Raw genomic sequence first — 23,140 nt, 5'->3', positions numbered from 1 at the left:
TCGATTAATCTTGTTTCCTTTATTGTTCCCAAGTTATTGGAGTTATTCAAGAGGCATGCATTTTTTTTTTTTTAATTAGAGTAAGCCGTAATAGCCAGCAAGTTCTTTTCATTAATCACCCAAGTAAAGCAGAAACTCTGGGAGCTGTGAAATTCCTCTGAACAGAACATTGATATCAAAATGCAATGGTTTGTATCGTTTTTTTATTTATTAATAGAAATAGTTTTTATTATGGTTTTTATTTACTAATAGAAATAATAAGAGAATTCTTCAGACTTTGTGTCCTTCAGTCAATAAAAGGAAGCACATACCTCCCTGTAATTGAAGACAGGTATGCTGTTGTGGAGGGTGGAACAGGACTCTCTGTAAGGAGAGGTGGAGTCTCCATTAAGTGGTGTGATTCATATGTTGATGCATTCTGCAAAATAGGTCTGTTGGTTGGTTGTGTTTTGTTTTGGCTTTTTCTTTAGTTCAGTGGGTTGAAAGTTGTATCATTGGGCTGTTCTGTACTACATTTTACTCTTTTTGAATTCAGTTGTTCTTGAGTTCTTGCCTCAAGACTTCATGTAGGTCTCTGGGAAGAGGCTGAACCCCATGTGATTGTTGCTGTCTCAGCACACGAGGAACTGGAGCTTTCTGGGTTCCTGAGGAAGCGCCTGACTTGTAATAATCCTCCAGGATCTTCATTGTACTTACATTCTACACAATTGTTTCTTTTACACTGTTTGGAATTTTTCTAAGATGACCTTAGAAGATCTCTAATCATATGATAATGTGAAACAACTGTACTTAAAAGCTTTTAGTTTTTTAGTTCCCATGAATGATTCAAACCCAAAAACTCATCCCCAAGGAGGACTTTTTACTCTAGAAAGGAACTACAGGAAATCCATGGGTAAATTACTGTTAGCTCCCCTCTGCTCGTCCAAGGTGGCACTCAGGTCATTCAACTGTGTGAAGAAATATCCATCATGAAAGCAGATTTGAAACATTTCTATTCGCAAGGAGGAATTTGAATTAATAATATCTAACTTTTGTGTTGAATTCCTGATCACTGTAGCTTAAGCTCCCATGGAGCTCAAATTTTGGGTGAAAGAAAATATATGGGAAAAAAATCTGTCTGAAATAAAGAAATATATTTGCTGGAATATAGGAAGTGCTGAAAACTTCCAGATTGGAGTTGTAAATAGAATGCTTGAGTGAACTTGGCTTGCTGCACTGTAGACTACAGGTCCAGGAAGCTGAAGAGGATGCTTTGTAAAGCCTTGAGAAGGGGAGCAACAGGTTGTCTTGTTATCCACTGATGATAAGTTTTGCATGACCTCACAGTCTTTTCTTCAATAGCAGTACAGTCTCTTCTGCATTGTATTCCTCATCTTTTAGAAACTAGTTATATATTAGTTTTCCATGAAAAAAATCAGGGACTGTTTTGTGTTTTGCTATTTTGTAATCAGCAGGGTGAGGGTCTTGCTTGTAATCAGGAAGATGTCAATTAAATGTTTTTAACCTGAGGACTATGCATGTGACTTTTTGAACTGTTTTCTAGGCTTTTTGATTGACATCACTGGCATTTCTGAGTCCATGGAAGATCTGTAAATGCTGAAACCAGCCAGGAATCTGGCTGGTTCTCAAGTGTTTTTGTCAGAAGGCATTAGTGCTTACCTTTGGCTGTGTCTGTGTGTGTACTGAAAAAAACCCAAAGAAGTTGCTTTGCAGACTAGGTGTGACAACTTGTAAATCAGATAGAGAAATATTAAACTAGAAAGAAAAAAAATTAGTCTTAATTTAAAATCTGTGTTAGTGGTTAAAAGTAATTCTTCAAATGATTTTCAAAATTGCGTTTAAAATAGTTCTGTTTCTAGTCTCTGTGGTCTCTGTTTCCACTGGCTGTGTATTACAGCTTTTTCTGCTAGATTGAAGTATTCTGTAGCTTGTTTTCCATGTAAATATTACATGTACTTAACCTGTCATTACATGACCCTTACCTTTTTTTATTTGGCAAAGAGTTGTTTAAAACCAGATGGAATTTTTGTGTGGCTGGTACTGAGCATTTAGAGGAAAGTTGTGCAAGGAGATGTCTTGCCTTAACCTTGTAAGAACAAAGGGATGTGTCTTTGAGGTTAGAAATTAGTAATAATGTATTTTCAGTGGGAAGGATTTTGAAACTATTGATTTAGATTGTTCTAGAATTGGAGGAAGGCTTTAAACATCCTGCTTTTGATCACAGAAGGTGTTAGAATTAAAAGAAAAATATAAGAAGATTTAAATATCTTTGAAGCATGCTTAAGAACTATTTCACGTTATCCTCTTCTCTAATTGATTAACTGGATAATAGGTTTAAATGTACCAAATAACAAAACCCTTGGATTTCATAGCAACTGATCTGAAATGATCTAATTAAGTTTCGGTTTTCTTCTTGATTTACCTGGGTGAATCCTAATGATTTATAGCAGATTGCATTAAATTGCCTGTTTCTTGGAAATAGTGTTGAGAAAATTAGAAATTTCTTCAAGAACATAAATTAGATAAAAGTACTGAGTGGAAGTGTCTGTTTCATGCTTTCTAGTCCTCCTCACTCATATAGGCAAATCCATTTGATTACTTTTCTTGATAGTTTTGATATTGAGTGTATTAACAGCCTGTGGTATATGTAGGCATGTAGCTGAGACATGGTTTGAACCTGTGATGTCAGTTTTGCTAATTAAAAAAATAATTTAATCTTTTTGATTTTTGAACCCCCTGAAATTTCTGCTGAGCACCATTCTGCTGAATTTCAGTCATAAATTTAAAGTGTGGGAACTTTTAAATTTAAAAGTCTTTGAAATATTACTTTTTCTTAATCTTCTCTTCAGGGGCTCCCAAACCAGCAGTTATTTTTAACTGTTCTAGAGGAGTGTTATTTAGATCCTGAATTTTATATGGGCCATATCTCTGTGATCCACAAAAAGTGCCCTACTTTAACAGTTGAGAAACAAAATAAAAGTGAACCCTGACATTTCCTTGACATGAAATAGATCAAGGAATCTTTGGTAGTAAGTTCCAGAAAGTTTGCTAATGGAGGTTCTGTTACATTTTCCTTTTTTCCCTTTATGTTGCATAAACACAAGAACAAAGAATACAGTTGTTAGGCAAATACTATATGTACATTTTTTTCTTTTTGAAATGTTAAAAGATTTGTATTTATTTTCTGATGATCAAAGTAATGATTTTTCTAGATTGGCCTTGAATATCTGAAGTCAGTTTGTGTCCAAATAATTCAGGTGATGCTTGTATGTATTTTAGACTTATTTTATTTTTTTTATTAAATGTTGTAGGTAATATCAGTTGGGAAGATAAGAACACTTGCTGAACAAAATTTTCTGAGCTATGGAAAAAACCATTGGGTTTGGGAAGGTCTTAGTTTTAAACCTGAATTGTGAAAATATGCTTAACATTGTGGATATGACTGTATTGTTGTATCAAATATTTTGCTTTTAACAAAGGGAAACTTTTATGTCTACAAAAGGACTGTATGCTCCTTGAGTCTACCTGTAATTCAAAGTTCATGTAGACTTTGTTTATTTTTAATACAGAATCATAGAATGGTTTGGGTTGGATGGAACCGTAAAGCTCATCTAGTTCCAACCGCCCTGCCATGGGCAGGGACACGTTTCACTAGACCAGGTTGCTCAAAGCCACACTTTCAGGATGGGGCATCCACAAGTTCTCTGGGCAACCTGTTTCAGCACCTCCCCACCCTCTTGGTAAAGAATTGCTTAGAAGTACAGATCATACATGTTCTCAGAGATATTTTTCTGTTGTTGCTGGGACTTGTATTGCCTCTGTTGGGAAGAAGGACACCAAGAAATGGGAAATGTGACTCATGTCCTGGGTACCTCTTGTCCTGGCAGAGGGATGAGAGAGCTCTACTTGGGTTTTTTTGGTGGTGGTATCTGTGGTTTTGTGGGGAAGAGTTAACATTGCTCCAGTCTTGTAGTTGGGAACTACTAAGCTTCTGCGTGTGAGCCTTTTGCACTCCCCTTGAGAGTATTTTTAATAGTATCTTTCAGTGTGGTTTTGAAACAATTTGGATTTGTGTTTTATACATTGTCTGTAAATCAAATAAAAGTTTACTTTTTATAATGTGATGTTGGAACAGGAACAGAAATTTTGATACATGGTTAGGTCTGCGCAATTGCAAATGCTAGCTGTGCTTTTGACTTAAAGCCCTAATTCAAATTTCTCCTGTCTGACAAGCAGCAGTAAGATTAGTTACCAGAGAGAGGGATCTATAGCCCAGTTTTAGACAAAACACGCTGATAAAAGTTATTTGTAGGCTGAGTAAGTACAAGCCTTTGTTTGGACTGCTGAACAGGATTATGTCGAAACCTGCAGGAACAGGACTTACTTACATTCCTGTTGCTGTTGCTTCCACATTTCCAGTCCACAGCATCATCTGATGGGGAGCCAGTGGTGAGTTACCAGCTGAGCATGCAAGTAATGTTTTAATTTGCGACCTGTTTGATTAGACAACAGTATCTCCATGTGTCCTTCCACAGCCGGGGTGAGGGCTGCTTGACAGGCACTTGGGGTGCAGTGTCCCTGGGTGGGCTGGGGAGAGCTGCCTGCTGGGGGCTCACAGGACGGGCACTGCCAAAGCATCTTGGGTCAATCGAGGTGGATCTAAAGATAATGTTAATCATACTTTGTGTTTAGAGGGTGAGATCACTACAATTATATAAGCTCTAAAGGGTGGAACTTATGCTTAGCTGGTGTTTGAACTCCAAGAAGCATAAATTTAAAGTGTTGAACATTGGAGGTCTAAGGCAAAATTTTTGTGTTGTAGTAGCAATAGTCTGTCCATGTGGAGGAAAGAAAGAAGAAAAACTTAGTTTATGTTACTTAAAACAACTATCTTTGTTTAAGGCTGTTTTTTCTGGTTAAGTGATGATGTGTGATTGGTAGCTAGATGTTATATGATCACTCATGCCTGGTATTAAAGAATAAAGCCTAGATAAAAAAGGCAATAAAGTTGAAGTGCAGATAAAAAGGGGGGGAAAGTACTGTAAGCTGGTTTGTCACTATATTAGAGCAAGAGTCTTTCTCATGCTGGTAACCATCAGCAGCTGGATAAAGAATGAGTAGAGTTGTGTCTCCATTAGTGTTTTAGTTCATCTTAGGAGTTTACCAGGGTACTGAACCTCCTAGTTGTCTGCATTTATGGCACTGCAAGCCCAGGCACCAAACTGCATCCTATTTGGATGAAACCAACCTGGAAGATGCTCCTTAGAAAAACACCTGATAGTCTGCAGCTGTGAATTCATATTCAGTCAGGGAGACCAGACTAGAGCTGCATGTTACAAACTAGAACTAGTAAAACCCTCCACAGGGTGCAGAGTATGGGCTTAAAATCTTTACAATTAGTAAAAAAGAAAGAAAAAAGAAAAAAGAAAAAAAAACAAAACCAAAACCAAACCAGAAATATCTTGAATTGACCATTCAAATCTTCTATAAGATGTCTTCGATTATGAATACATAATATTTTGTTTGTCCTACAGTGTGTTCAGTTTAATTCAAAATATTGTGGGAAGGACTAAAAAGCAACAAAATGAAGGAAGTGTGTTACTTAGAGTTGAAAATTATATAGGTGTTTTCATTTATCATTTTGTTCCTGAGGTGAAAATTATTGTTATATGCTCCTTATCCCACCACAATGTTAAATTATTGAATATTTGATAAGAGAGGAAAATAAAATTGAAGCTAAATATCTGTGTAATTGAAAAAGAAAAAAGTGCCCATGATAATTGCCATATATTTTTATTTAGCAGAGTTTCACTCTGTTGTCTGATCTTAGATCGACTATTTCCTTAAAAATGTCTTAACCATCAGATTATCACTGGATTGACAGTTCTTGAACATCTAGATTGAAACCATTGCAGCTGAATTAAATGAAGACTGCATGGGTAGGAATTGGCGACCTGATTTTATTTCTTAGATGAGTTTCCCTAGCCTCTGGAGATTCATTTTTTGTATGAAATATTTTGTATGATCTGAAATGAAGGCTCAAGTGCCACGAATAAATGCTTTGAGCTGCTGACCCCAATTGGGAAATAGCAGTGGCAGCATGACCGTGCTCATTCTCCCAGCTATAATTGTTCAGGAAGTTTTGAATTTAAAAACACCTGAGCTGCATTTTGTGTCTGAATTTACAACCTGACTAAAAGCTTTCCTTAACTCCACTTCTTGCTTCTTTGCCAAAATAAATAGGCTGATCTTAGCATGTGACTGTGGTGGTTTGTCCTCTGCATGAGCTTCTGTATAGAATTTGTAATTATGCTTAAGGGCTGGTCCTGGGAGCTGTGATTCTGCATAAATTGTTTTTGGTTTACTTTCATATCAGATGTATTGAGACTGCGTGTGCCTGTTCCCAGCCCCAGGGGTGGTTCTCTTCTCTTGCCTGTGCAGAGAGAGTGTTTGCTCTGTTGCCTGTATGACGACATCTGCTATTGAAAACCTTAAAGCTATCCCAGGATTTTTCTAAAATATGCATTTGGCTAAGCCTGGGCAGAAAATTTATAACCATTTTTGTGGTGTTGCTGGTTGGTAATTTTTACTCATTGTTGACTTTAACAGAATCGTTAGCAGGGATGCACTTTCTTGCAGCATGCATGTTAAATTAATAAATAACATTTTATATGTGATGGGGATGGGCAGTAACATTCAGGTAAACTATTTGAGATTAAAATCAGTTGATTAAATGCAGTTGGACTTTGATCTCAATCTTCTGAAAAAGAAGTGAGTGTGATGTTCTTGAGCTGGATTTCCTGTAATTCATAGTTCATAAAAGTATTTGAGCTATGGGAGCTGCATCAGTCCATTTGAGATACTGAATCAGTAGTAAGAAAAACAAGCTTTTTGTCTTTGGCTGTGGCAAAATCTGTGCAAAGATTAGTCCAGAGTCTGTAATCTGCATGACCCTGTACCAAGGTTTAGGGAAGCCTAGAACTTTCTCAAACCTTGCAGAGAGCAGTGTCTTGCCAAAAAATGAAAGAGTTGAGCTGTGGTCAGGATGTGGCTAATGTGGAAGTTGTTATGGCCTGCAGTTTCCCTGCTGCCAAGATCCTGTCAGTGCTAATAGCAGATTTTGTCTGGTTTGCTGCTGGTCAGATGCCAAGCCTTTACAGTACTCAGCCTTCTGTGAAAATACAAACTATTTGTGAACAGTACAAGAATTAAAGGTTATTTTAGAGTTGCAGAATGGTTTGAGTTGGAAAGGACCTTTAAAGAGATCAAGTCTTACTCCCCACTAGGTTGTTCAAAGTTCCATTCAACATGACCATGAAGGTTTCCAGGGATGGGGCATTCACAGCTTCTTCAGGCAAACCTCATTGCAAAGAATTTCTTTTTTACATCCAGTCTAAATCTATCTTTTTTCAGTTTAAAACTGTTGTCCCTTATCCTGTTACTAGGGTCCTTGACAGAAAGTCTCTCTCCATCTTATAGGCTTCCTTCATTTATGGAAAGGCCACAATAAGGCCTTTTCTGGAGCCCTCTCTTCTTTATTCTGAACACCCCCAACTGTCTCAGCCTTTCTTCACAGGAGGGATGTTTTAGACCTTCAGTAATTTTTTATGGGTTTAAGTGTATTTTATTCCTAAATCATATGCTCCAGAAATTTTTTTGAGATTATGTAAATGATCTTTATCTTTTGTTGTAATTACTGGTTTTTGTCTCAGACTTATGGGCCCACTATACTCATCTTTCCAAGGAAACAAATGGAGTTGCTGACAAAACACATTCTGTGTCACTTCTTGGAGTAGCTTTCTTGTCTTTGCTGTTAAAATTGTCTTAAATGACTCTCATGATCTCATGATGTTAAGAGAAAGCTTTCAGTCACCTCCCTCAGAATTACTTTTATCAATGAGATCTCTGAACTTGGAAACAGGTTCTATTTTTTATTTCTTTATTTGTATACAATATTTGAGTAGATTTTGACAAGAATCTTCCTTTTTTAGTTGTGTGTTTCTGAAGGGAGAGTTTCTCCTGAGTTCACTGGTCCGTTGTAGATTGTCTGTGTTTCAGCTCATTGCCTATAAACTACACCCATGCTTTTTGTAATAAGTACAAGCTGATATGGAGAGAGGAAAAAGAAGTTTGAAACAGGTAATGTAAGTGCTTTTAGGACCTAATTCTGTCTCTGAAAGAGTTATGGATTCTATACAGCCAGGGATGGCAATACACAGTTCCTGGACTATAACTGAATTTGCATATGCTGCTGATTGTCATTAGTTTCTAGTATTTTCTCCTCTAATAAGGTGGCCAAATCAAAGTTAGTACCATTTGAAAACATCTGATTTACTTGCTATTTGTTATACTGGTAGTAAGTCAGAAAGTACAAATATATTTTTTCCCTGCCCAGGCTCTTTGTATTGGTTTGAGGTCAAGCATCTGAGGTTTCCTGCACACCCTCCAGCAGCCTTTGATGATGCCATCTGAAGTGCTTAGTTTATTTGACTTGACTTGACTCCTGGCTGAGTATGTATTCTTAGTTTCCTAAAATATCAGTCCCATTTACACTGATATGTACCCGGAGTTTGGCAATGTTTTTTATAGTTGTACTTAAAAAAAAACTTACCAGGCAAATGTGTCTCTGTTCAGTTATTTTTGCATATGTAATTATCAAACTGATAAAACTCAGTGCAGGTTGGTTGGTTGCTTATTTCTGTATTTACCTAGTTTCATTATTCTGCAGCGAGAGGGTTATATAGCTGAAGTTCAAAACTTGACAAGACATGGGTTCAGAGGAGAGGTCAGAGGGTGTGTTGGTCACCCTCAGGAGCCCCTGGGGCATTTCTGAATTATTCATGGAGGCAGCCATGGAGAACCAAGTCACTGATAGGCTCTGCCTTATGACTCAGCTCTTGACTTTCTCTGCTGGAAATGTAGGGCTGCTTGAATGTCAAGGGCTTAGCATCACTCTACTAAAAGTACAAAATAGATGGTACTGTCACTAGGCAGTGTAGGCTTTCTACTTCAAGTATTTTTCTGAAAAAATATTTAAGTGCAGAGTTCTTGAATTGCTGGTGAATTAACAAAAATTCAAAAGCACTCGAAAGTGGTATTTTTTTCTGTTTGGCCTGGGTTCCGCCCCCTTAAATTGGTGGTTAGGAATATTGTTCTGATTTTTTTTTGTATGGAGAGTATGAACTTTTTTTGGGTTTATCTGTGTTCATATGAGTTAGAATAAATTACTGGGATTCAGTCTACCTCAGCCTCTTTTTGAGGAGCTTATATTTTTTGAGCTTTTTGAATCAGCTGGACAAAAGCTAGTATAAAATGCAATATATGCTTGCTTTAACTGGTACAAGGTCCTGCTGGCTGCACCAAGATGTGCTTTAGCCAGCATTGATGGTGGTCTACAGAGGATGAAAACTCTGGTGTCCTGATTGCTTATCATAATGGTCAGCTTCTGCAGTTCAGATTATGGAAGCCAGTGACCAGATATTGGTATTTATATGATAAACAACCAATATTTATGATAAGTGATCCATTTCATTTTAAGTATTTGGGAATCAAATTAAGGACTTTCTTAGTGTTTTTTTTTTCATTTGCATTATTAGATTTTCTACTTTTTGTGCTGAAGGTGAGATCCCTTGTATTTGGTAGATTTAGGCCAATTGGTTGCTCTTGTTTTGCCTTGTATACGAAGCTCAAAGAGAGACTGTTGGGTGCATAGGCTTAAGAGAGAATAAACATATCAGTTCTTGTATTAGGTCACCTGAAGATGAGCAATAGCTTGGCAGCAGCACATGCTGGGTGGGGAAACAGGGCACTCTAATTTGACAGTAGGAGCGTATGAGATATAGAAGATGAATGGGTGGGGAAGGCTGAAAAGTGACATAACTGAAGGAGAATTTAGAGTTCATTAGCATAGAGTCATCCTCAACCTTCAAGAAGCATTTGCTCTTTCTCATGTTTACACTTGGAAAAAGTGGCACATGAGGATATAAACAAATACACTGTTAAAGTGCTAGCTGAAGGGGTTTGAAGTTACTTGACCTTGTTGAGGCTGCTTATGGAATATGATTTAAGCCATTATGCTTGAGTACTGCTGCCAGTGGTCACACAGCATGACTACTGCCATGGAGATAATTCCAGAGTTCACCTTGTCTGCCTGAACTACTCCAGCTAGATCTGCAGGAGTGCATCCTATGTGTTCTTATGTATTATGAGATGGCTTAAGATACTTTTGATTTTGCTTTGATGTCTTTGTCTGTTTGGTGACTTCTGCCTTGGTATGCCTTTTCTTCCCCTCTTGCTGCCTGCTAGTTTCACTAGGGCGGACTTGTAAAGCCTGAAAGCGTTAAGTTTAACAACCTCTTTCAAAAGTGTTTTTATAGCCTTGTTAGTTCTGTTTTTTCTAGTCCTCATTTCTCTTTTTTAATGCTTCTGAAGTGGTGTCCAGACAATAACTGAGGAACTTTTTCTTTAACTTTGCTACTCAAATTTGACATTGTTTTTTGTTTTGATATTTTTCCTCTTTCTGCTTGTTGCTATTACTGGAGTAGGCATTGCTGTTGGTTGAAAATGCTTATGCAGATCCCCTTGGCATACTTAATTCTTGGTTTGTCAGGAAACTCCACGCAGGTTCTTTTAATGAACAAGAATTGGGACAAAGACCTCTCTATTTTCTTAGTAGGAACTAAAATAACTTTCTTGAGAGAAGAATAGCTTAAAAAACTGGCAGAAGAGCAGGAATCACAGAGGAAATCATCACATCTTGCTGATTCTAATATGAATGTAGGTTTAATTTCTCAGTGTCATAGTCAAAAGACCACAACCTCTGTGGTTAGAATTTTACAAACTTACAAGCTGTACAAAATTCCTCTTGGTCTTGTATAACAGCAGTTGAATTGGACAAATATTTGCTAGTTAACTGCCATATATGTTGCTGTCTTCCTTTGCTAAGTCTCATTTGATCTTCCATCTTCCCCACTCTTTGTCCTCTTGTCACGTGGTACAGTTGATGAGAATGTTTGCTGTTTGTCCTCTGCTGGTGTGCCACAAGTGATCTTTTACTGTGTACAGCCTCTCTTGTGGACTCATTCCTCTGCCGCAACTGCAGAGTTGCTATGTTTGTTAAAATTGCCTAAACTCTCCTTCCTCTGGATTTTTTGAAGCTTCACTCACCTCCAGTGGCAGATTTCCTTGTTCATGTGAGGTTTATTTTTATTTCTTGAGCAATACTGAGAATTTTGCACTTAGTAAACAACACCTGAAAGATACTTGGCCTTACAAAAATCTGTTCAGTTGATGTACAAATTATTTTGGATAGGCTTCCTACAATAGGTGTTTTTTTAGTGGGCTACAGTTTTGTTATATTAAAAGTGCACAGACGTTCAGAAGTGCTGATTGATTCAATATGATGCATTTGAAAAAAGCATAAAACATATATTTCAAAACTGAGGGTTCTTGGGCAATGCCTGTATCACCTCATTTTCAGGATGGTAACATACATGAAATTCATTTGCTGTGGGGGAAATTTCCTACCATTAATTGAATTCCTTCTTTTTAACAGCTTCTTTTGATGCAATAGCCATTTAAATATTTGCAGATAAAGTAGTATGTTTTTTTTTCTTTTTTTCAAAATACATGTTCTTACTCAGACCATCTCCTGCCCTGTGTCAGTACTCCTCAAAGTGGTCAGGAGGGGAAGGGGCAGAGCAGGGAGCAAGGCCAGGAGGGCAGCTGGGCTGAAATGCCTCAAGCAGCAATTAACACACAGGAAGGTGAGATGGTTTAGAGGAAGCTGTACAGGTCTTTGGCTAATCCTGACCCTACCACACCCCTTCTTCTGCTCCTTAAAATTTGTTCTTTCAGGAGCATGGATGTTCCAGGCAAAGGTGTTTTCAGAAATTACATGGAGTATTGCAGTTGTGCTTTACTGATTGGGAATTGCCATGTTTAATGTAGAGACAATAAGTTTTCTCCTTAGCTTAAAGCATGAGGGACTGTCTTGTCATTTCTTATTGAATAGCAAACACAACAGCAGAGAAGGCATTTCCTATGTGAATGTTAAATAAGTGAATACAAATACAAAAGAGTGGTTCATCTGGAAATACTACAGAAATCAGTTTCTGGTTGCTCAGTATTGAAAACATGCTGATGTATGCAAATACACAAAGAAGAAAATGAGCATGCCATGAGAATAATTTCATCAGCTGTTGTGCTCATGTTGTCCCAAGCAGTCAAAGCAGGTAGCTTTAAAAGAAATTTTTATCTAGTAATTCTCAGATGTGGGCCTCAGATACTCTTTGTTTTACATGCATATATCTGCAAATTAACAAGTTGGGGTTAAGATTTTCAAAGCAAGTTGGTTTTGGAGGTACTTCTGTGCTGTGCTGTATTGCAGTCTATTTCTTCTTTTCCAGTTTGGCAGAAGTCCCTGCCTCACAGAGTTACTTTGCTGATGTTATTTTAGGTATGAAAAAGCTGCAGTGTGACATGGATAAACTAGAATATGTTAGAGCAGAGTTTTGTCGTAAATTGGAAAAAGTAAAGAATAAAAATGGTATCAGTTTAGTACTCAGTTAAAGAATGGAGCTATAACTGTATTGTAATTAGCTCAAATAAAAATAAATCTCTACTATAGCTGCAGTTCATTTGAAATACTGTGTCACCTGCTGCAGTGGCACAGTGACTGAGTGCTGCATGCTGCCTGAGCTTTGATTTGGAGAAGTTTTAGTTGAGCAGTAAACTAGGGTTGCAAAAGTAATTTGTCTGACAGTAAGATACCACTATGTATGAATGTTTTTCTCTGTCTAGTTTCTTCTGTATGTTTATAGGACCTTTCCCAGAGCAGTCTCATGTGCCTGCTGTAATCAGCAGAATTTTGGGCAGCTCTTAAACACACAAGTGCAAGGTGGTTTTAATATTAAGAAAACATTATTTTACAATGATAATTTACTACTGTACCTATTCTAATTAGTTTATTTCCCTCGGACTTATCCATTTTAGTGAGTTACTGTTGGTTATTTAATGAAGTCTAATTTTTCATTTGTTTTAATTAGTTAACTGAGCAATCAGTACAGTGCCTTGGTATAGCAGACTGTTCATAGGATTGTAAATAGGATCAGATCATGCAAATGCCTGCCTCTGGGCTCTGGCAACAGGTTTAAAATTGCATTAGAATATTTTGCCTTTGTAGAATTCTTTCAACAGATGGAAGCATTTGATTTCTATTTAAATAGTCTATAACACCCAAATGTAGTTGTATTACATTATTTTAAAATCAATACTACTTAGGTAAACATAAGTGGGAGGAGCATAGTGTGTTAACTTGCAACTGAGGGATTCTTAGTTGTTTCCTATACACAATGTGTTAAGGAGATAATTGTTTTTGAGAAAAAAAGTCATTAAACATTCTCCAAAAGGGGGAATAATAGTGCAGAAAAAAAGTTACAGAAATATTGGTGGGTGTTTTTCTCTGAATCTGGGCAGTGCTTTGTCTTGCAAGTTGTTTGAACACTAGTTCTAGTGTTTAGCCAGTGCTGAATGTGTTAAGTACTCTTATTGATAATTAAGGATAGGTCTATTACTACGTACCAATTATAAAGAAATAAAATCTGACATTTGAAAGAATAGCTATTAAGTTTACCAGCTTCAGGCAAAGGCTTATTTTATTACTATTCCTCTTGTGCTCAACAGAGAGAAAAACTCCAATACTCCTGAGGTCCTTCTATGTAGAAAGAGAAAAGGGCATCTGGCTTCCCACTTCTAAGCATAACCTTTGCAAATTCTCTTTGTCTTGGAGATGCCTTAATTTTGGTCTCATTTTAGAGACCAAAATGATCCAGCAACTAAAAATCAATTAATGTATGTTAAGTGCATATATACAAATACAAATGTGGATGACAACTTATTTTATCTCCTTTTTTGGAAGCATCGTCCACGTTACTCCTTGTGTTTTGTGGTGTTGCTGCCAAATTTGTTGCCTTAGAGCTTTTAGCCTGGGCATGAGTCTCTTTGCTTTCATTGTTTTCAGAAATGGTGTGCTCTTTTAGCAGTGTGACGGACTGAGTGTAGATTGGATTGAGATGGATGCATATCGGGGAAGAAAGTTTGTTCCCTCTGGTAGTTCCTGTTCACTGTAAAATGCTGGTCTGTAAACTGGCTATTCAAGAGCTCGTTCAGGAGTAGGCTTCCTGCACCTGTCCCAAGGCAATGGCACAATACATCAGATGGGGGTGTAAATAATAGAGCAGGTAATACCTGGTAGGTTTTGATATCCAATTTCAGTGTGCTCCCTGCCAGAGTCCCAGCTGACAGAGATGAAGTGGTGCTAAACCCAAAATGTTACAACTGGTATTATGTCACTTCTCAGCCAGAAGACTGTATTTATTAAAATTAATTGTCCCATTAATAACTGACTCACTTGTATTCCTTTCATCCAATGGCATCTTAGATGCTTGCAATGCCTCAGGTACATTTCTTAAATTTGCATTTCCTGGTGGTGGCTGAATTCAACCACTGCTCTGTCCTTCAAGAGGATTTTTTCAGCTTGTGACACTCCTCTGTCATAATTTATTAATGAAGTATGAAGTTGCCTTAAGAATATGTAAGAATGCAAAAAGCCCTGTCAGTGAACGAAGCAGAAGCATCTGGATGTGAACTGGGGAGGTTGGATTCCTACTTCTGCTGAAGTTTTAGCAGTAATTTTAGGGTTTGTTTCTCGTGCAACATGGTTATGTCCGGAGCCCTGACCATGGTACTTGGGGTGTAAAAGACAGCCTTGTTTTTAGTGGTTGTGTGACATATCGTTTAACTACTATTTTGAACTAGCATTTTAAAAGCAAATGATAGGTTTGTGAAGAAATGAAGGCTTGGTTATATCCAGAAATAAACTCAGCTGTTTAGCAACTATGCCCACGATGGCAGTTGGATCTAGAGGTCAGGTCTGGCTGGAAAGAAATTCCTTTTTCAGTATCATAAAATAAAGAAAAAATGGCCAGCAGCCAGTTGTGAGTGAATACAGATGTTGTTTACAGGATTTATCATATAGTGATGGCAACACATGATGAAGACGCTATTTTTTAGAGTTCATGGGCTGTGGCGAAAGGGTTGAAGTAAACAGGAGAAAATGTAATACTGGAGGTTTTAGAACATAACTTTCTGTATGTAGTTAAAAGAACTTACTATGTTTTGTACATGGGAGAATAGTAAATCACAAGTTTTCATCAATATTTCACATTAAAGTTGCCAAGGAATAAGACAGCTTGCTGTTAACTAAGACCAGCAGCATTCTCAAAGAGATCACAGCCAGCCTTTTCCTTCCCTTCCAACTTTTCTGACCTGTCCTTGGAGGCAGTAAAAAGCAGTTTATGTGCAGCATGTGGTGACAGATCCTCTGAGTGGTAAGGATGTCCTTTTCTGCTTGTAGTTGTATACAGCTTTCTGGTGGGCCAATCACTCTTTTTCCTTGCTGCTGCTCATGGCAAAGGGATCGGTAGCCTTCGTTGTTCGTGAGAAATTTTGGATCTTCTTTTTCCTTCAGATATGGGAAAAGAAAAATGTGGGATACTCTCCCAGGCTTTCCCTAGACTTCTGGAGTTTGTTGCCAGTGTTTTCTTTGCTGCTTGGCAGGCTCATTTTTTTCATGCTGAGAGAGGCAAGTTACACCTTGGTGGTATGAGATTACTTTTTACAAATTTTGGAATCACTAAAACATGTCAGTTTAGTAGGTGAATGAGTTTTAGAGAGGAGTAAGGAACAGCAAGGAGAAGTGAGCCTTTTAAGCTGAGTGGACTCTATTCTTACTAGGGTAAGGACTATAAAGTAGGTTTAAAAGAAGCCAAAACCAAGCCAACAAAAAAACCCCCAAAAACAACCAAACACTAAAAAAGGGACCAATTCAGCATATTTAAAATGGCACCATTAGCCATTCAGAGTGTGCCAACCTTGGCAATTTTCCTGGTTAGCTCAATGAGTATTGCATGCAATCAAGTACTCCCTTTTAATTGGGAGCTTATTTAGCTGTATAACTTGAGGAGCATAAGGTTCGAATATCTTGGCCTTTGCATCTTTTTCATTTGCAGATAAAAATTATTTTTTAAACAATTTTCATACCATTTTTTAATAGAAAATAAGATTCCTTAAGAGGAAGACCTGTAATGTTATAGTATCACAAGGGTCAGCCCTTAAAAGACTTACAGGATGATAAATCAATTGAGACCAAATATGTTTGTGGGTTATTTGAAAGCCATATGTTCAGCCACACAGAAAGAGTGAACACATTCATTTGTCTCAAATGCCAAGAGACTGGATTTCTGCTCACATGCCTCAACGTGTGCTGTTGCAAAAATACAAATATTTGTACACCAGCTCAAATACAGACAAGTAGCCATTAGTCATATGACCCACTGCATGCACATACAAATATATATGTGTGTGTCTTTACACATGTATCCATATATGTGTACATACATACACTGCTAGTATAGTCTTGGCTTTGAATCTATCTTGCACTTCTACTTTGATCATGAGATAGACTCCCTTCTTGATTCACAAGTTAGGGAAGCTGGATAAAGAGCTTTGGGGAACATTGTGTGGATCCTATGAAAAATGATTCTGGTCTTCTATCTTGTCCATGCTGAAGTCCAAGGGGTGTCCTCTGTAGGCGAAGCATTGCGAGTTGGAGAAAGGCTGGCTCCAGTCTCCTTTCATACTGAATAAGAGAAATAAACCTAATAAACTAAAGTCTGTGTCATAAATCCTGTGGGTTTATTCAATTTGTATACAAAGTGTTTTGATTAATTTTAGTTTTATTTTTTCTTACAGGAAATACTGGATAGGTCCCACAATGGAAGACGGGAAGCCCGTTTGGGCTCCACACCCAACTGATGGGTTTCAGATGGGGATGATTGTGGACATTGGCCCTGACAACTTAACTATTGAACCTTTAAATCAGAAAGGCAAGGTAAGTGTGTCACAAACAAAGAAACAGAGAAAAAATATACAAAGAAACCACCTTATCTGTAGGCCAGGTCTTTGCCACCATCTTCAACTGCACACAGCCTGAAGGAGTGGAAAATCAGCTTTCTGTTCTAGGTTTGGCTAAGGATCTTTGTTCAGCTTTAGCTTGTATTGCAGTGGACCCCTCACACTGACGAGAAGCACATATTTGTCAGTTATCTGCATGTGCGTTGAGTATGTGCTCATGAAAGAGAGGATGCTTGAATCTCTGTAGCCATTTGATTCAGTACTGTATGATTTATTTTTCTCTATTAGACACTGATGAAGAGCCTGCTGTTAAGATTAGCGTCTCTCTTTTTCCTTACATGCATGGGGAGGGTCCTACAGGGATGTGCTGGGCCCTGGCTAAGATTAGACACCATTAGACTGATGAAGACTGAGAGATGAATCCTCTTAACTCAAGTGCCTTGAGAAGTAATATGATAAAAAAAGGTGCTGCGGAATTGCTACATCAAATTAAAGTCAAATAAATGTAACTTTTAAAATGAAGACCTAATTCATCCTAATTAGTGTGTTCCAATGGCTTGATTTATCATGACATCTTTCAGACTCAGTATGTCGTAACTAAATGTCAGTATTTACAGGAAGCACCTTCAAGCTATCAATTATCCTAATTCAAATGGTCAGATTCCTGGGTTGTAGTAGCTAGATTAAGATTAGCATTGCCTTAAAAGTTGTGGTTTCAGTCTTTTTGAATATATTTTTTGTGCCCTTTCTAATAGTTTTGTTTTTTCTTGTGTTCAAGGATGTAAAAAAGACAACAATGTGTTTTGTTGTCTTTTTTTTATGTCAGCAGTAGGAGAGAATGCCTTGTCACAGGTCAAAAGGTTATGCAGCAGTCCTTCCTTTTGGGGGAATGTTTATAGGCTTTCTTTTTTGTTCATCTTGGACAGGAAGTTGATTTTGCCTTCCTTAGAAATACAAAGTGTAACAACTGATTTTTGAGTGAGAGAGATAAAGTGTATAGGTTTAGTAGTAGCAGTAGTATTCATTTGTCAGTTTGAGGAGGAGCAAGATTACTCAGACAAGGATATTAAATATTCCAGATCTATGGCTAATATGAAAATGACTTAAATTAATTTCACCCCCACTGCTGTTTCTGTTTATATTCCCCAATGGTCCTGATGCCATAAGGAGCAAAAGCCTTTACACTGAAACAGAAACAATAATAATAATAATATTTCTGAGTCACTATTTATTTCTAACATATGCTCCTTTCAGGGCCCATAAATAAGTAAAAAAAAAACCAATAAAAAACAAAAAATGATCCTAAAATACAAGTAGTTTGTTTCACGGTTTTCTCAACAACATAAAAACTCTCATTTGTCTAGGGAGTTTGTTATTCTGCTGTTGGCTGTTTTGAATTAAGCAGATCAATTAAGAGCCTAATGTTCATTCAGCTAAGGGAACAAACACTTCACAGTCTAAATAGAGATTATGGTCCTGTATTTTAAACTATCAAACTTAATTGATTAGCCATATATTAATAAAGGTGGACTAAAAGGTTTTCTTCGTTACCTTCTCAGTCTTTTCAAGGTGTCATTGGTTTCTTTTTCGAGAAATATTTCTCATTGCTTTTTGACTTTTTAAGACGACTCTGTCCTTGTGCGCTTAGACCATTAATTTGAAGTAGTCAGCATTAATACTCATTATCACTTTGTTTTCTTAAAATGGTAGTTCACAAGTGCTCTTCAGCAAGAATGCGTGATCCAGCAGCTCTGGAGTTGCCCATGATAATTACAGGGAGGAGAGGAGTAACCTGATCTTGTAAACATATCCCGGCAGTGTAACTTATTATTATTTTTTAATCTGGGTCATTACCATGTCATATGTATTCTCTGTAGGCACTGGTAGCTTGCCAGAGGTCACAGTCTGAAAAGGAAATGTGTATGCATGTGTTTGATTATTGCCTTTTATGACACTGTTGTCAATAGCTGCAGTATATGCTGCAAGGCAGCAGTTTCACCATGTCTTAAACCCCTCCCTCCCATCCCCATCCGTGGCCAGCTCTGGCACTGCAGAGTGGCACCCTCCCAGCTCCGCCTGCCGAGCTGTGCGTGACACCCCAAATGAGGTCAGAGAACAAATCCAGCTGGAAGAAGTGGAAAGTTTTCAGGATGGCAGAAAGCAGTGGAAGGGGGGCAGAGGAGCTGAGGCCATTGTGGTGGCAGGTTGCTTCATATTTCATTATTAAACCAAGTTACCCAGCCCAGGCTCTGCGAAGGTCCAACACACCAATTCACTTAAACCCCAGCAGTAGCAGTTTTGGGCACCACAGCCCATCCCCAGGTGTTTACAGTTCTGTGCAGAACTGTGTGTCTAAGGGAGCTGAGGATCTGAGTCACCCAACCTGCCCTGCATGAACAGTACAGCGAGCCGCAGGAGTGTTTTACTGGAACAGAGGATGCATGTGTTACATGATGGGAACCTTTTCCCAAAAAGGAGATCATTGGCTTGTAAGGTTTATAAATGCCAGGACTGGAAAATAAATACCAGGAAAAAACAGCCAGAGAAACTGGAGAGGCTTTGGTAATGAGCATGGTCGCACCTAGAGCTGGAGTCCTGCCCTGAGAACAGGCTCCAAACTGGATTGGTTGTACCTGAGCTGGCAGTCCTGGCCCATGGCCCACCAGCAGTCACATGCTGGTGGTACAAGGAAGCAGGCAGGTAGAGAGGGAATCAGCTGTTAAATTCAACTACTATTGTGCTTTCATTTCTCCTTAAAGTGTTCTTTTCTGAATGTACTGGGATTCGTAATCTTGGATCCTGTTGCATAGATCTTCTTGTTCTTTGAGGCTAAAACAAGGAGAAGGCAGATGACAGTGAAATTGCTAAACGGGGGATTTACTCTTTTCTTGGAGGTAGCAAATGTAAATAAAGTAGTTAGGAAGAGATGCACTGGAAGGGCTTGCACCTTGAGATACCATATTCTGGGCACCATGGGGCCCAGAGGAGTAGGGGGCAGGCACTTCTTACAGCATCAGCAGTCATGAGTTTCTGGCAGTCACTGGAAGGTGTGAGGTGCTGCAGGCACTCGCTGACACCCCTCCTGCCATCGACTGAGAGATGCCTTATGGCTCTGTGCCACTTCTAAAGGGTCATGAAAGGCTTTATGGGCCACCTGCTCTGGTATGCTGTGAATAATGAGAAAGGTATTTTTCCCAGCTAAGTATAAAAGAATAAATGTACTTTGAAAGTAAGGATCAGAATGTTCAAAGTTCAGTGCTTCAAGCTAAGGTGGTTTTGTTTGTTTTTTTTTTTTAACAGTGAGCACAACTTGCTTGCACAAGTGAGACATGCCCTTGTCTGTCTTACACATGGTTTGTACTGCTGTAGGTTGGTTTGTGAAATACAGCTGAGAGTAGGGATGTCTCCTGTCTGCATCTGGAAGGGATAAAGGAAGGCATGGTTACACATATTGGATTACATGGTAGAAAGAAGATCCTGCTTGAATGGAAAGATATCTTTTTTCACTCATCTAGTTTCTGGGAGAATAGTTAAGATTGCCATTGGATTTCAAGGGTTTCTTCATTACAAAGACGACAAAAAAAACCCTTTCTGAATGCCCTAAACCTTGTTTTGCTTCCTAAGACCATTTTATTGTCTCATAAGATTAATACAATCTCCACTCCCTTAGAACAAACTTGTCCTAAGTTATGATTAATGCAAAAGTCTTCCCTCAAGTATCTGAAGGGTTTTTTCCTTAAAATAATTGTTTAAAAAATTTAAAAATAGCAAAATATAGTGAAGAATTTCTTTGGATATTTTCTTATTGATAGGTTAGATTATTAGCTTATTTTCTTTTTAAAATACTAGATTTTAATACTTGGAGCTGTGCATGTCTAGCTATCATATTTATCTACGTGACAAGTACCTTACTTTACATAAAGTATTCCAAATGTGATGTACAGCAGTGAAATTGTTTTTTTACATGTTGAAACTGTACCTATGTTCTTATCTAAAAAAAGCCCAACAGAAAAGCATTAACTTTCAGATAGGAGATAAGACATCATGAATTCTCTGAATTGTTTTCTTTTTTGGGGGGGGAGGGGGTGTTTGTTTTTTTCCCTTTAAATTTATCTTGACTCAGAAGGCTTAGTGGTGAGGACATTGAAAAAGCCATTCCTCTTCTGGGATAGTTCTAGCATGGCTGACTTTAGCTCCAGAAATGTTAAAGTATCAGAAGTTTATGAAGAGTCTCACAGAATAGCTGGGAATCGTGTTTATTCTCTCCTGTCTTTGTTAGTGATTAATGGGTTTACACATCAGCAGACAAGAACAAGAAGTGAAGTTACATTTTTGTGAAGCTCGTCATATTATTTTTAAACTTTCCCACTGTTTCATGCACAGGGAACTGATCAGGTAGGGAAGTGTTGTATTCCAGTACATCTTTACCAAACAAGATTTACCTTCAGTGTTGACAAACTTGTAGAGAAAATGATGATGATAATATGTAGTTATGGTAATACTGTGAGAGGGAGGAAAGGGTGTGGTGAATCTCGGCCCTGCTAAAACTCTGAATAGCAGCAGGCATCTTTCTGAGGTAGGTAAAGACATTGAAGGCTTCCATGGCCCTCACAAACTCTGATAAAGAATATTTTGGAGGAAGTTGGTGTGATGGATGTTCAGATGGATGTTCAGATGTTCCAACGTCATCGAGCAGCTTTGTTTCCCTTAGGAAAACATCTTGTACATATTTTTTTGCATTAGATCCTGATAAGGGGATGACAAGATATATTTTATTATGGCTACAAATTGCATACTTTATGATAACTTGGTAGGGAAGGGATACTGTAGATTTAATGCTTTCCGTCTGGCAGCAATTAGTTCTGCTCTGAGACATTTTTAACTCTTCCCACTTCAAAGAGAGTTGCAATTTGTGGCTGTTAATGATGGTGTAAGCCCCACGACCTCTCAAACTGTTGTGCCCAAGAAAATATTAAACAAGTTGCTGTCTTTCTCCTCAATTTCCCTGTGAGATGTTTCTCATGGGACTACCTTGCTGAGTACAATGTTAAACAAACAAACATGTTTGTTTATTAAGTTCATTCTTTAGATCCAGTTGGTTGCCTTTTCAAATATTAGACCAGACTTCTTGTCTCCATTTCCATGGGGAAAAGGAGCCTGTGCCTGCAGTGGCATGGTGGCTGTCGTGTTTAATTGGTACAACAGGGGTTTTGTTCATTCACCGCCAGCTCAAACGAGCTGTTACTACAGTAAACAACAAAAAAATAGAATTAAAAGTCGCCTTTGTACAATAGGTATTTTTGTGCAGATGCTGTAATGCATGCTTGCTTGGATGTTTTTCCTTCCTTTTTACAGCAATATAAATTATGATTTCTGGAGATGAAAAAAGAAACAAAGATGCTTTTGTTATGAATTTTTCCAGTTGGATGTGAACACTTGATAAATGGTCGTTTTGTATAACTGGAATACAAGGGTTGAAGGAAGGTCTTGTTTTATTGATTTATTGAAGAAAAAAACCCAAAAAACAATAACCAAAGCTACAGTATTTGGTGATACAGAGGATGTTATGTATTGAACATTAATATTTTAAGTAGGAATATTTTAAAACATCCTATCATAACAACATCACAGTCCTTTGACTGAACTAATGATTTGTATTTTATTCTTTCTTCCTTGCAAAACTGAGGAAATTGTGTGTCATTTATAATGCTGTTACCTTTGCATTACTTTTTTAGTCTTATTTTTTGTATTGCACAGTATGACATGCAATTTTTCACCTGAGAATCAAATATTATTGCACTAAAATATGTATTACAGTGAATTCATTTTTATAATGTAGTGTAGTAATATAAAGGCAGCACTTTTTGCTGCATCTAGTAACTCAGTAAAATTTCCAATTCTGAAGTATTATGCTGGTGACTTCATTTGAAATCATGCATAATTACAGTGCACTCACTTGTATGATTGCATGAGATGTCTTTGAACTATATTTCTATTTTATGGAATTCTGACAATGTTAATGTTTCTTATCTAACAGACTTTCCAGGCTGCTATCAACCAAGTGTTTCCTGCAGAGGAGGACAGCAAAAAGGATGTGGAAGATAATTGTAAGTTATGAATTTAAAAATAAATTTTGCATTTGAAAAAAATATATACAATGAAATGA

At 37.7% G+C, this 23,140-nt stretch overlaps 1 protein-coding gene across 6 annotated transcripts in view; it reads left to right on the top strand.

Moving 5' to 3' along the window:
• MYO6 (myosin VI) overlaps window positions 1-23,140 on the top strand; it is a 103,628-nt gene that overhangs the window by 12,580 nt on the left and 67,908 nt on the right. For all 6 annotated transcript variants that reach the window (XR_011681848.1, XR_011681847.1, XM_071444480.1 and 3 more), the window contains exons 2-3: window positions 16,813-16,951; window positions 23,012-23,081. Coding sequence is in view for 4 of the 6 variants with exons in the window: in XM_071444480.1 (XP_071300581.1) it covers window positions 16,835-16,951; window positions 23,012-23,081 (187 nt within the window). In the remaining 2 variants the exon portion in view is untranslated. The remainder of the gene's footprint in view (window positions 1-16,812; window positions 16,952-23,011; window positions 23,082-23,140) is intronic.

Source organism: Agelaius tricolor, unplaced genomic scaffold, assembly GCF_023055355.1.
Source record: "Agelaius tricolor isolate 1412-34295 unplaced genomic scaffold, bAgeTri1.0.p SCAF_1, whole genome shotgun sequence".
Lineage (NCBI taxonomy): Eukaryota > Metazoa > Chordata > Aves > Passeriformes > Icteridae > Agelaius > Agelaius tricolor.
This window is presented reverse-complemented; position numbering and strand designations above follow the sequence as displayed.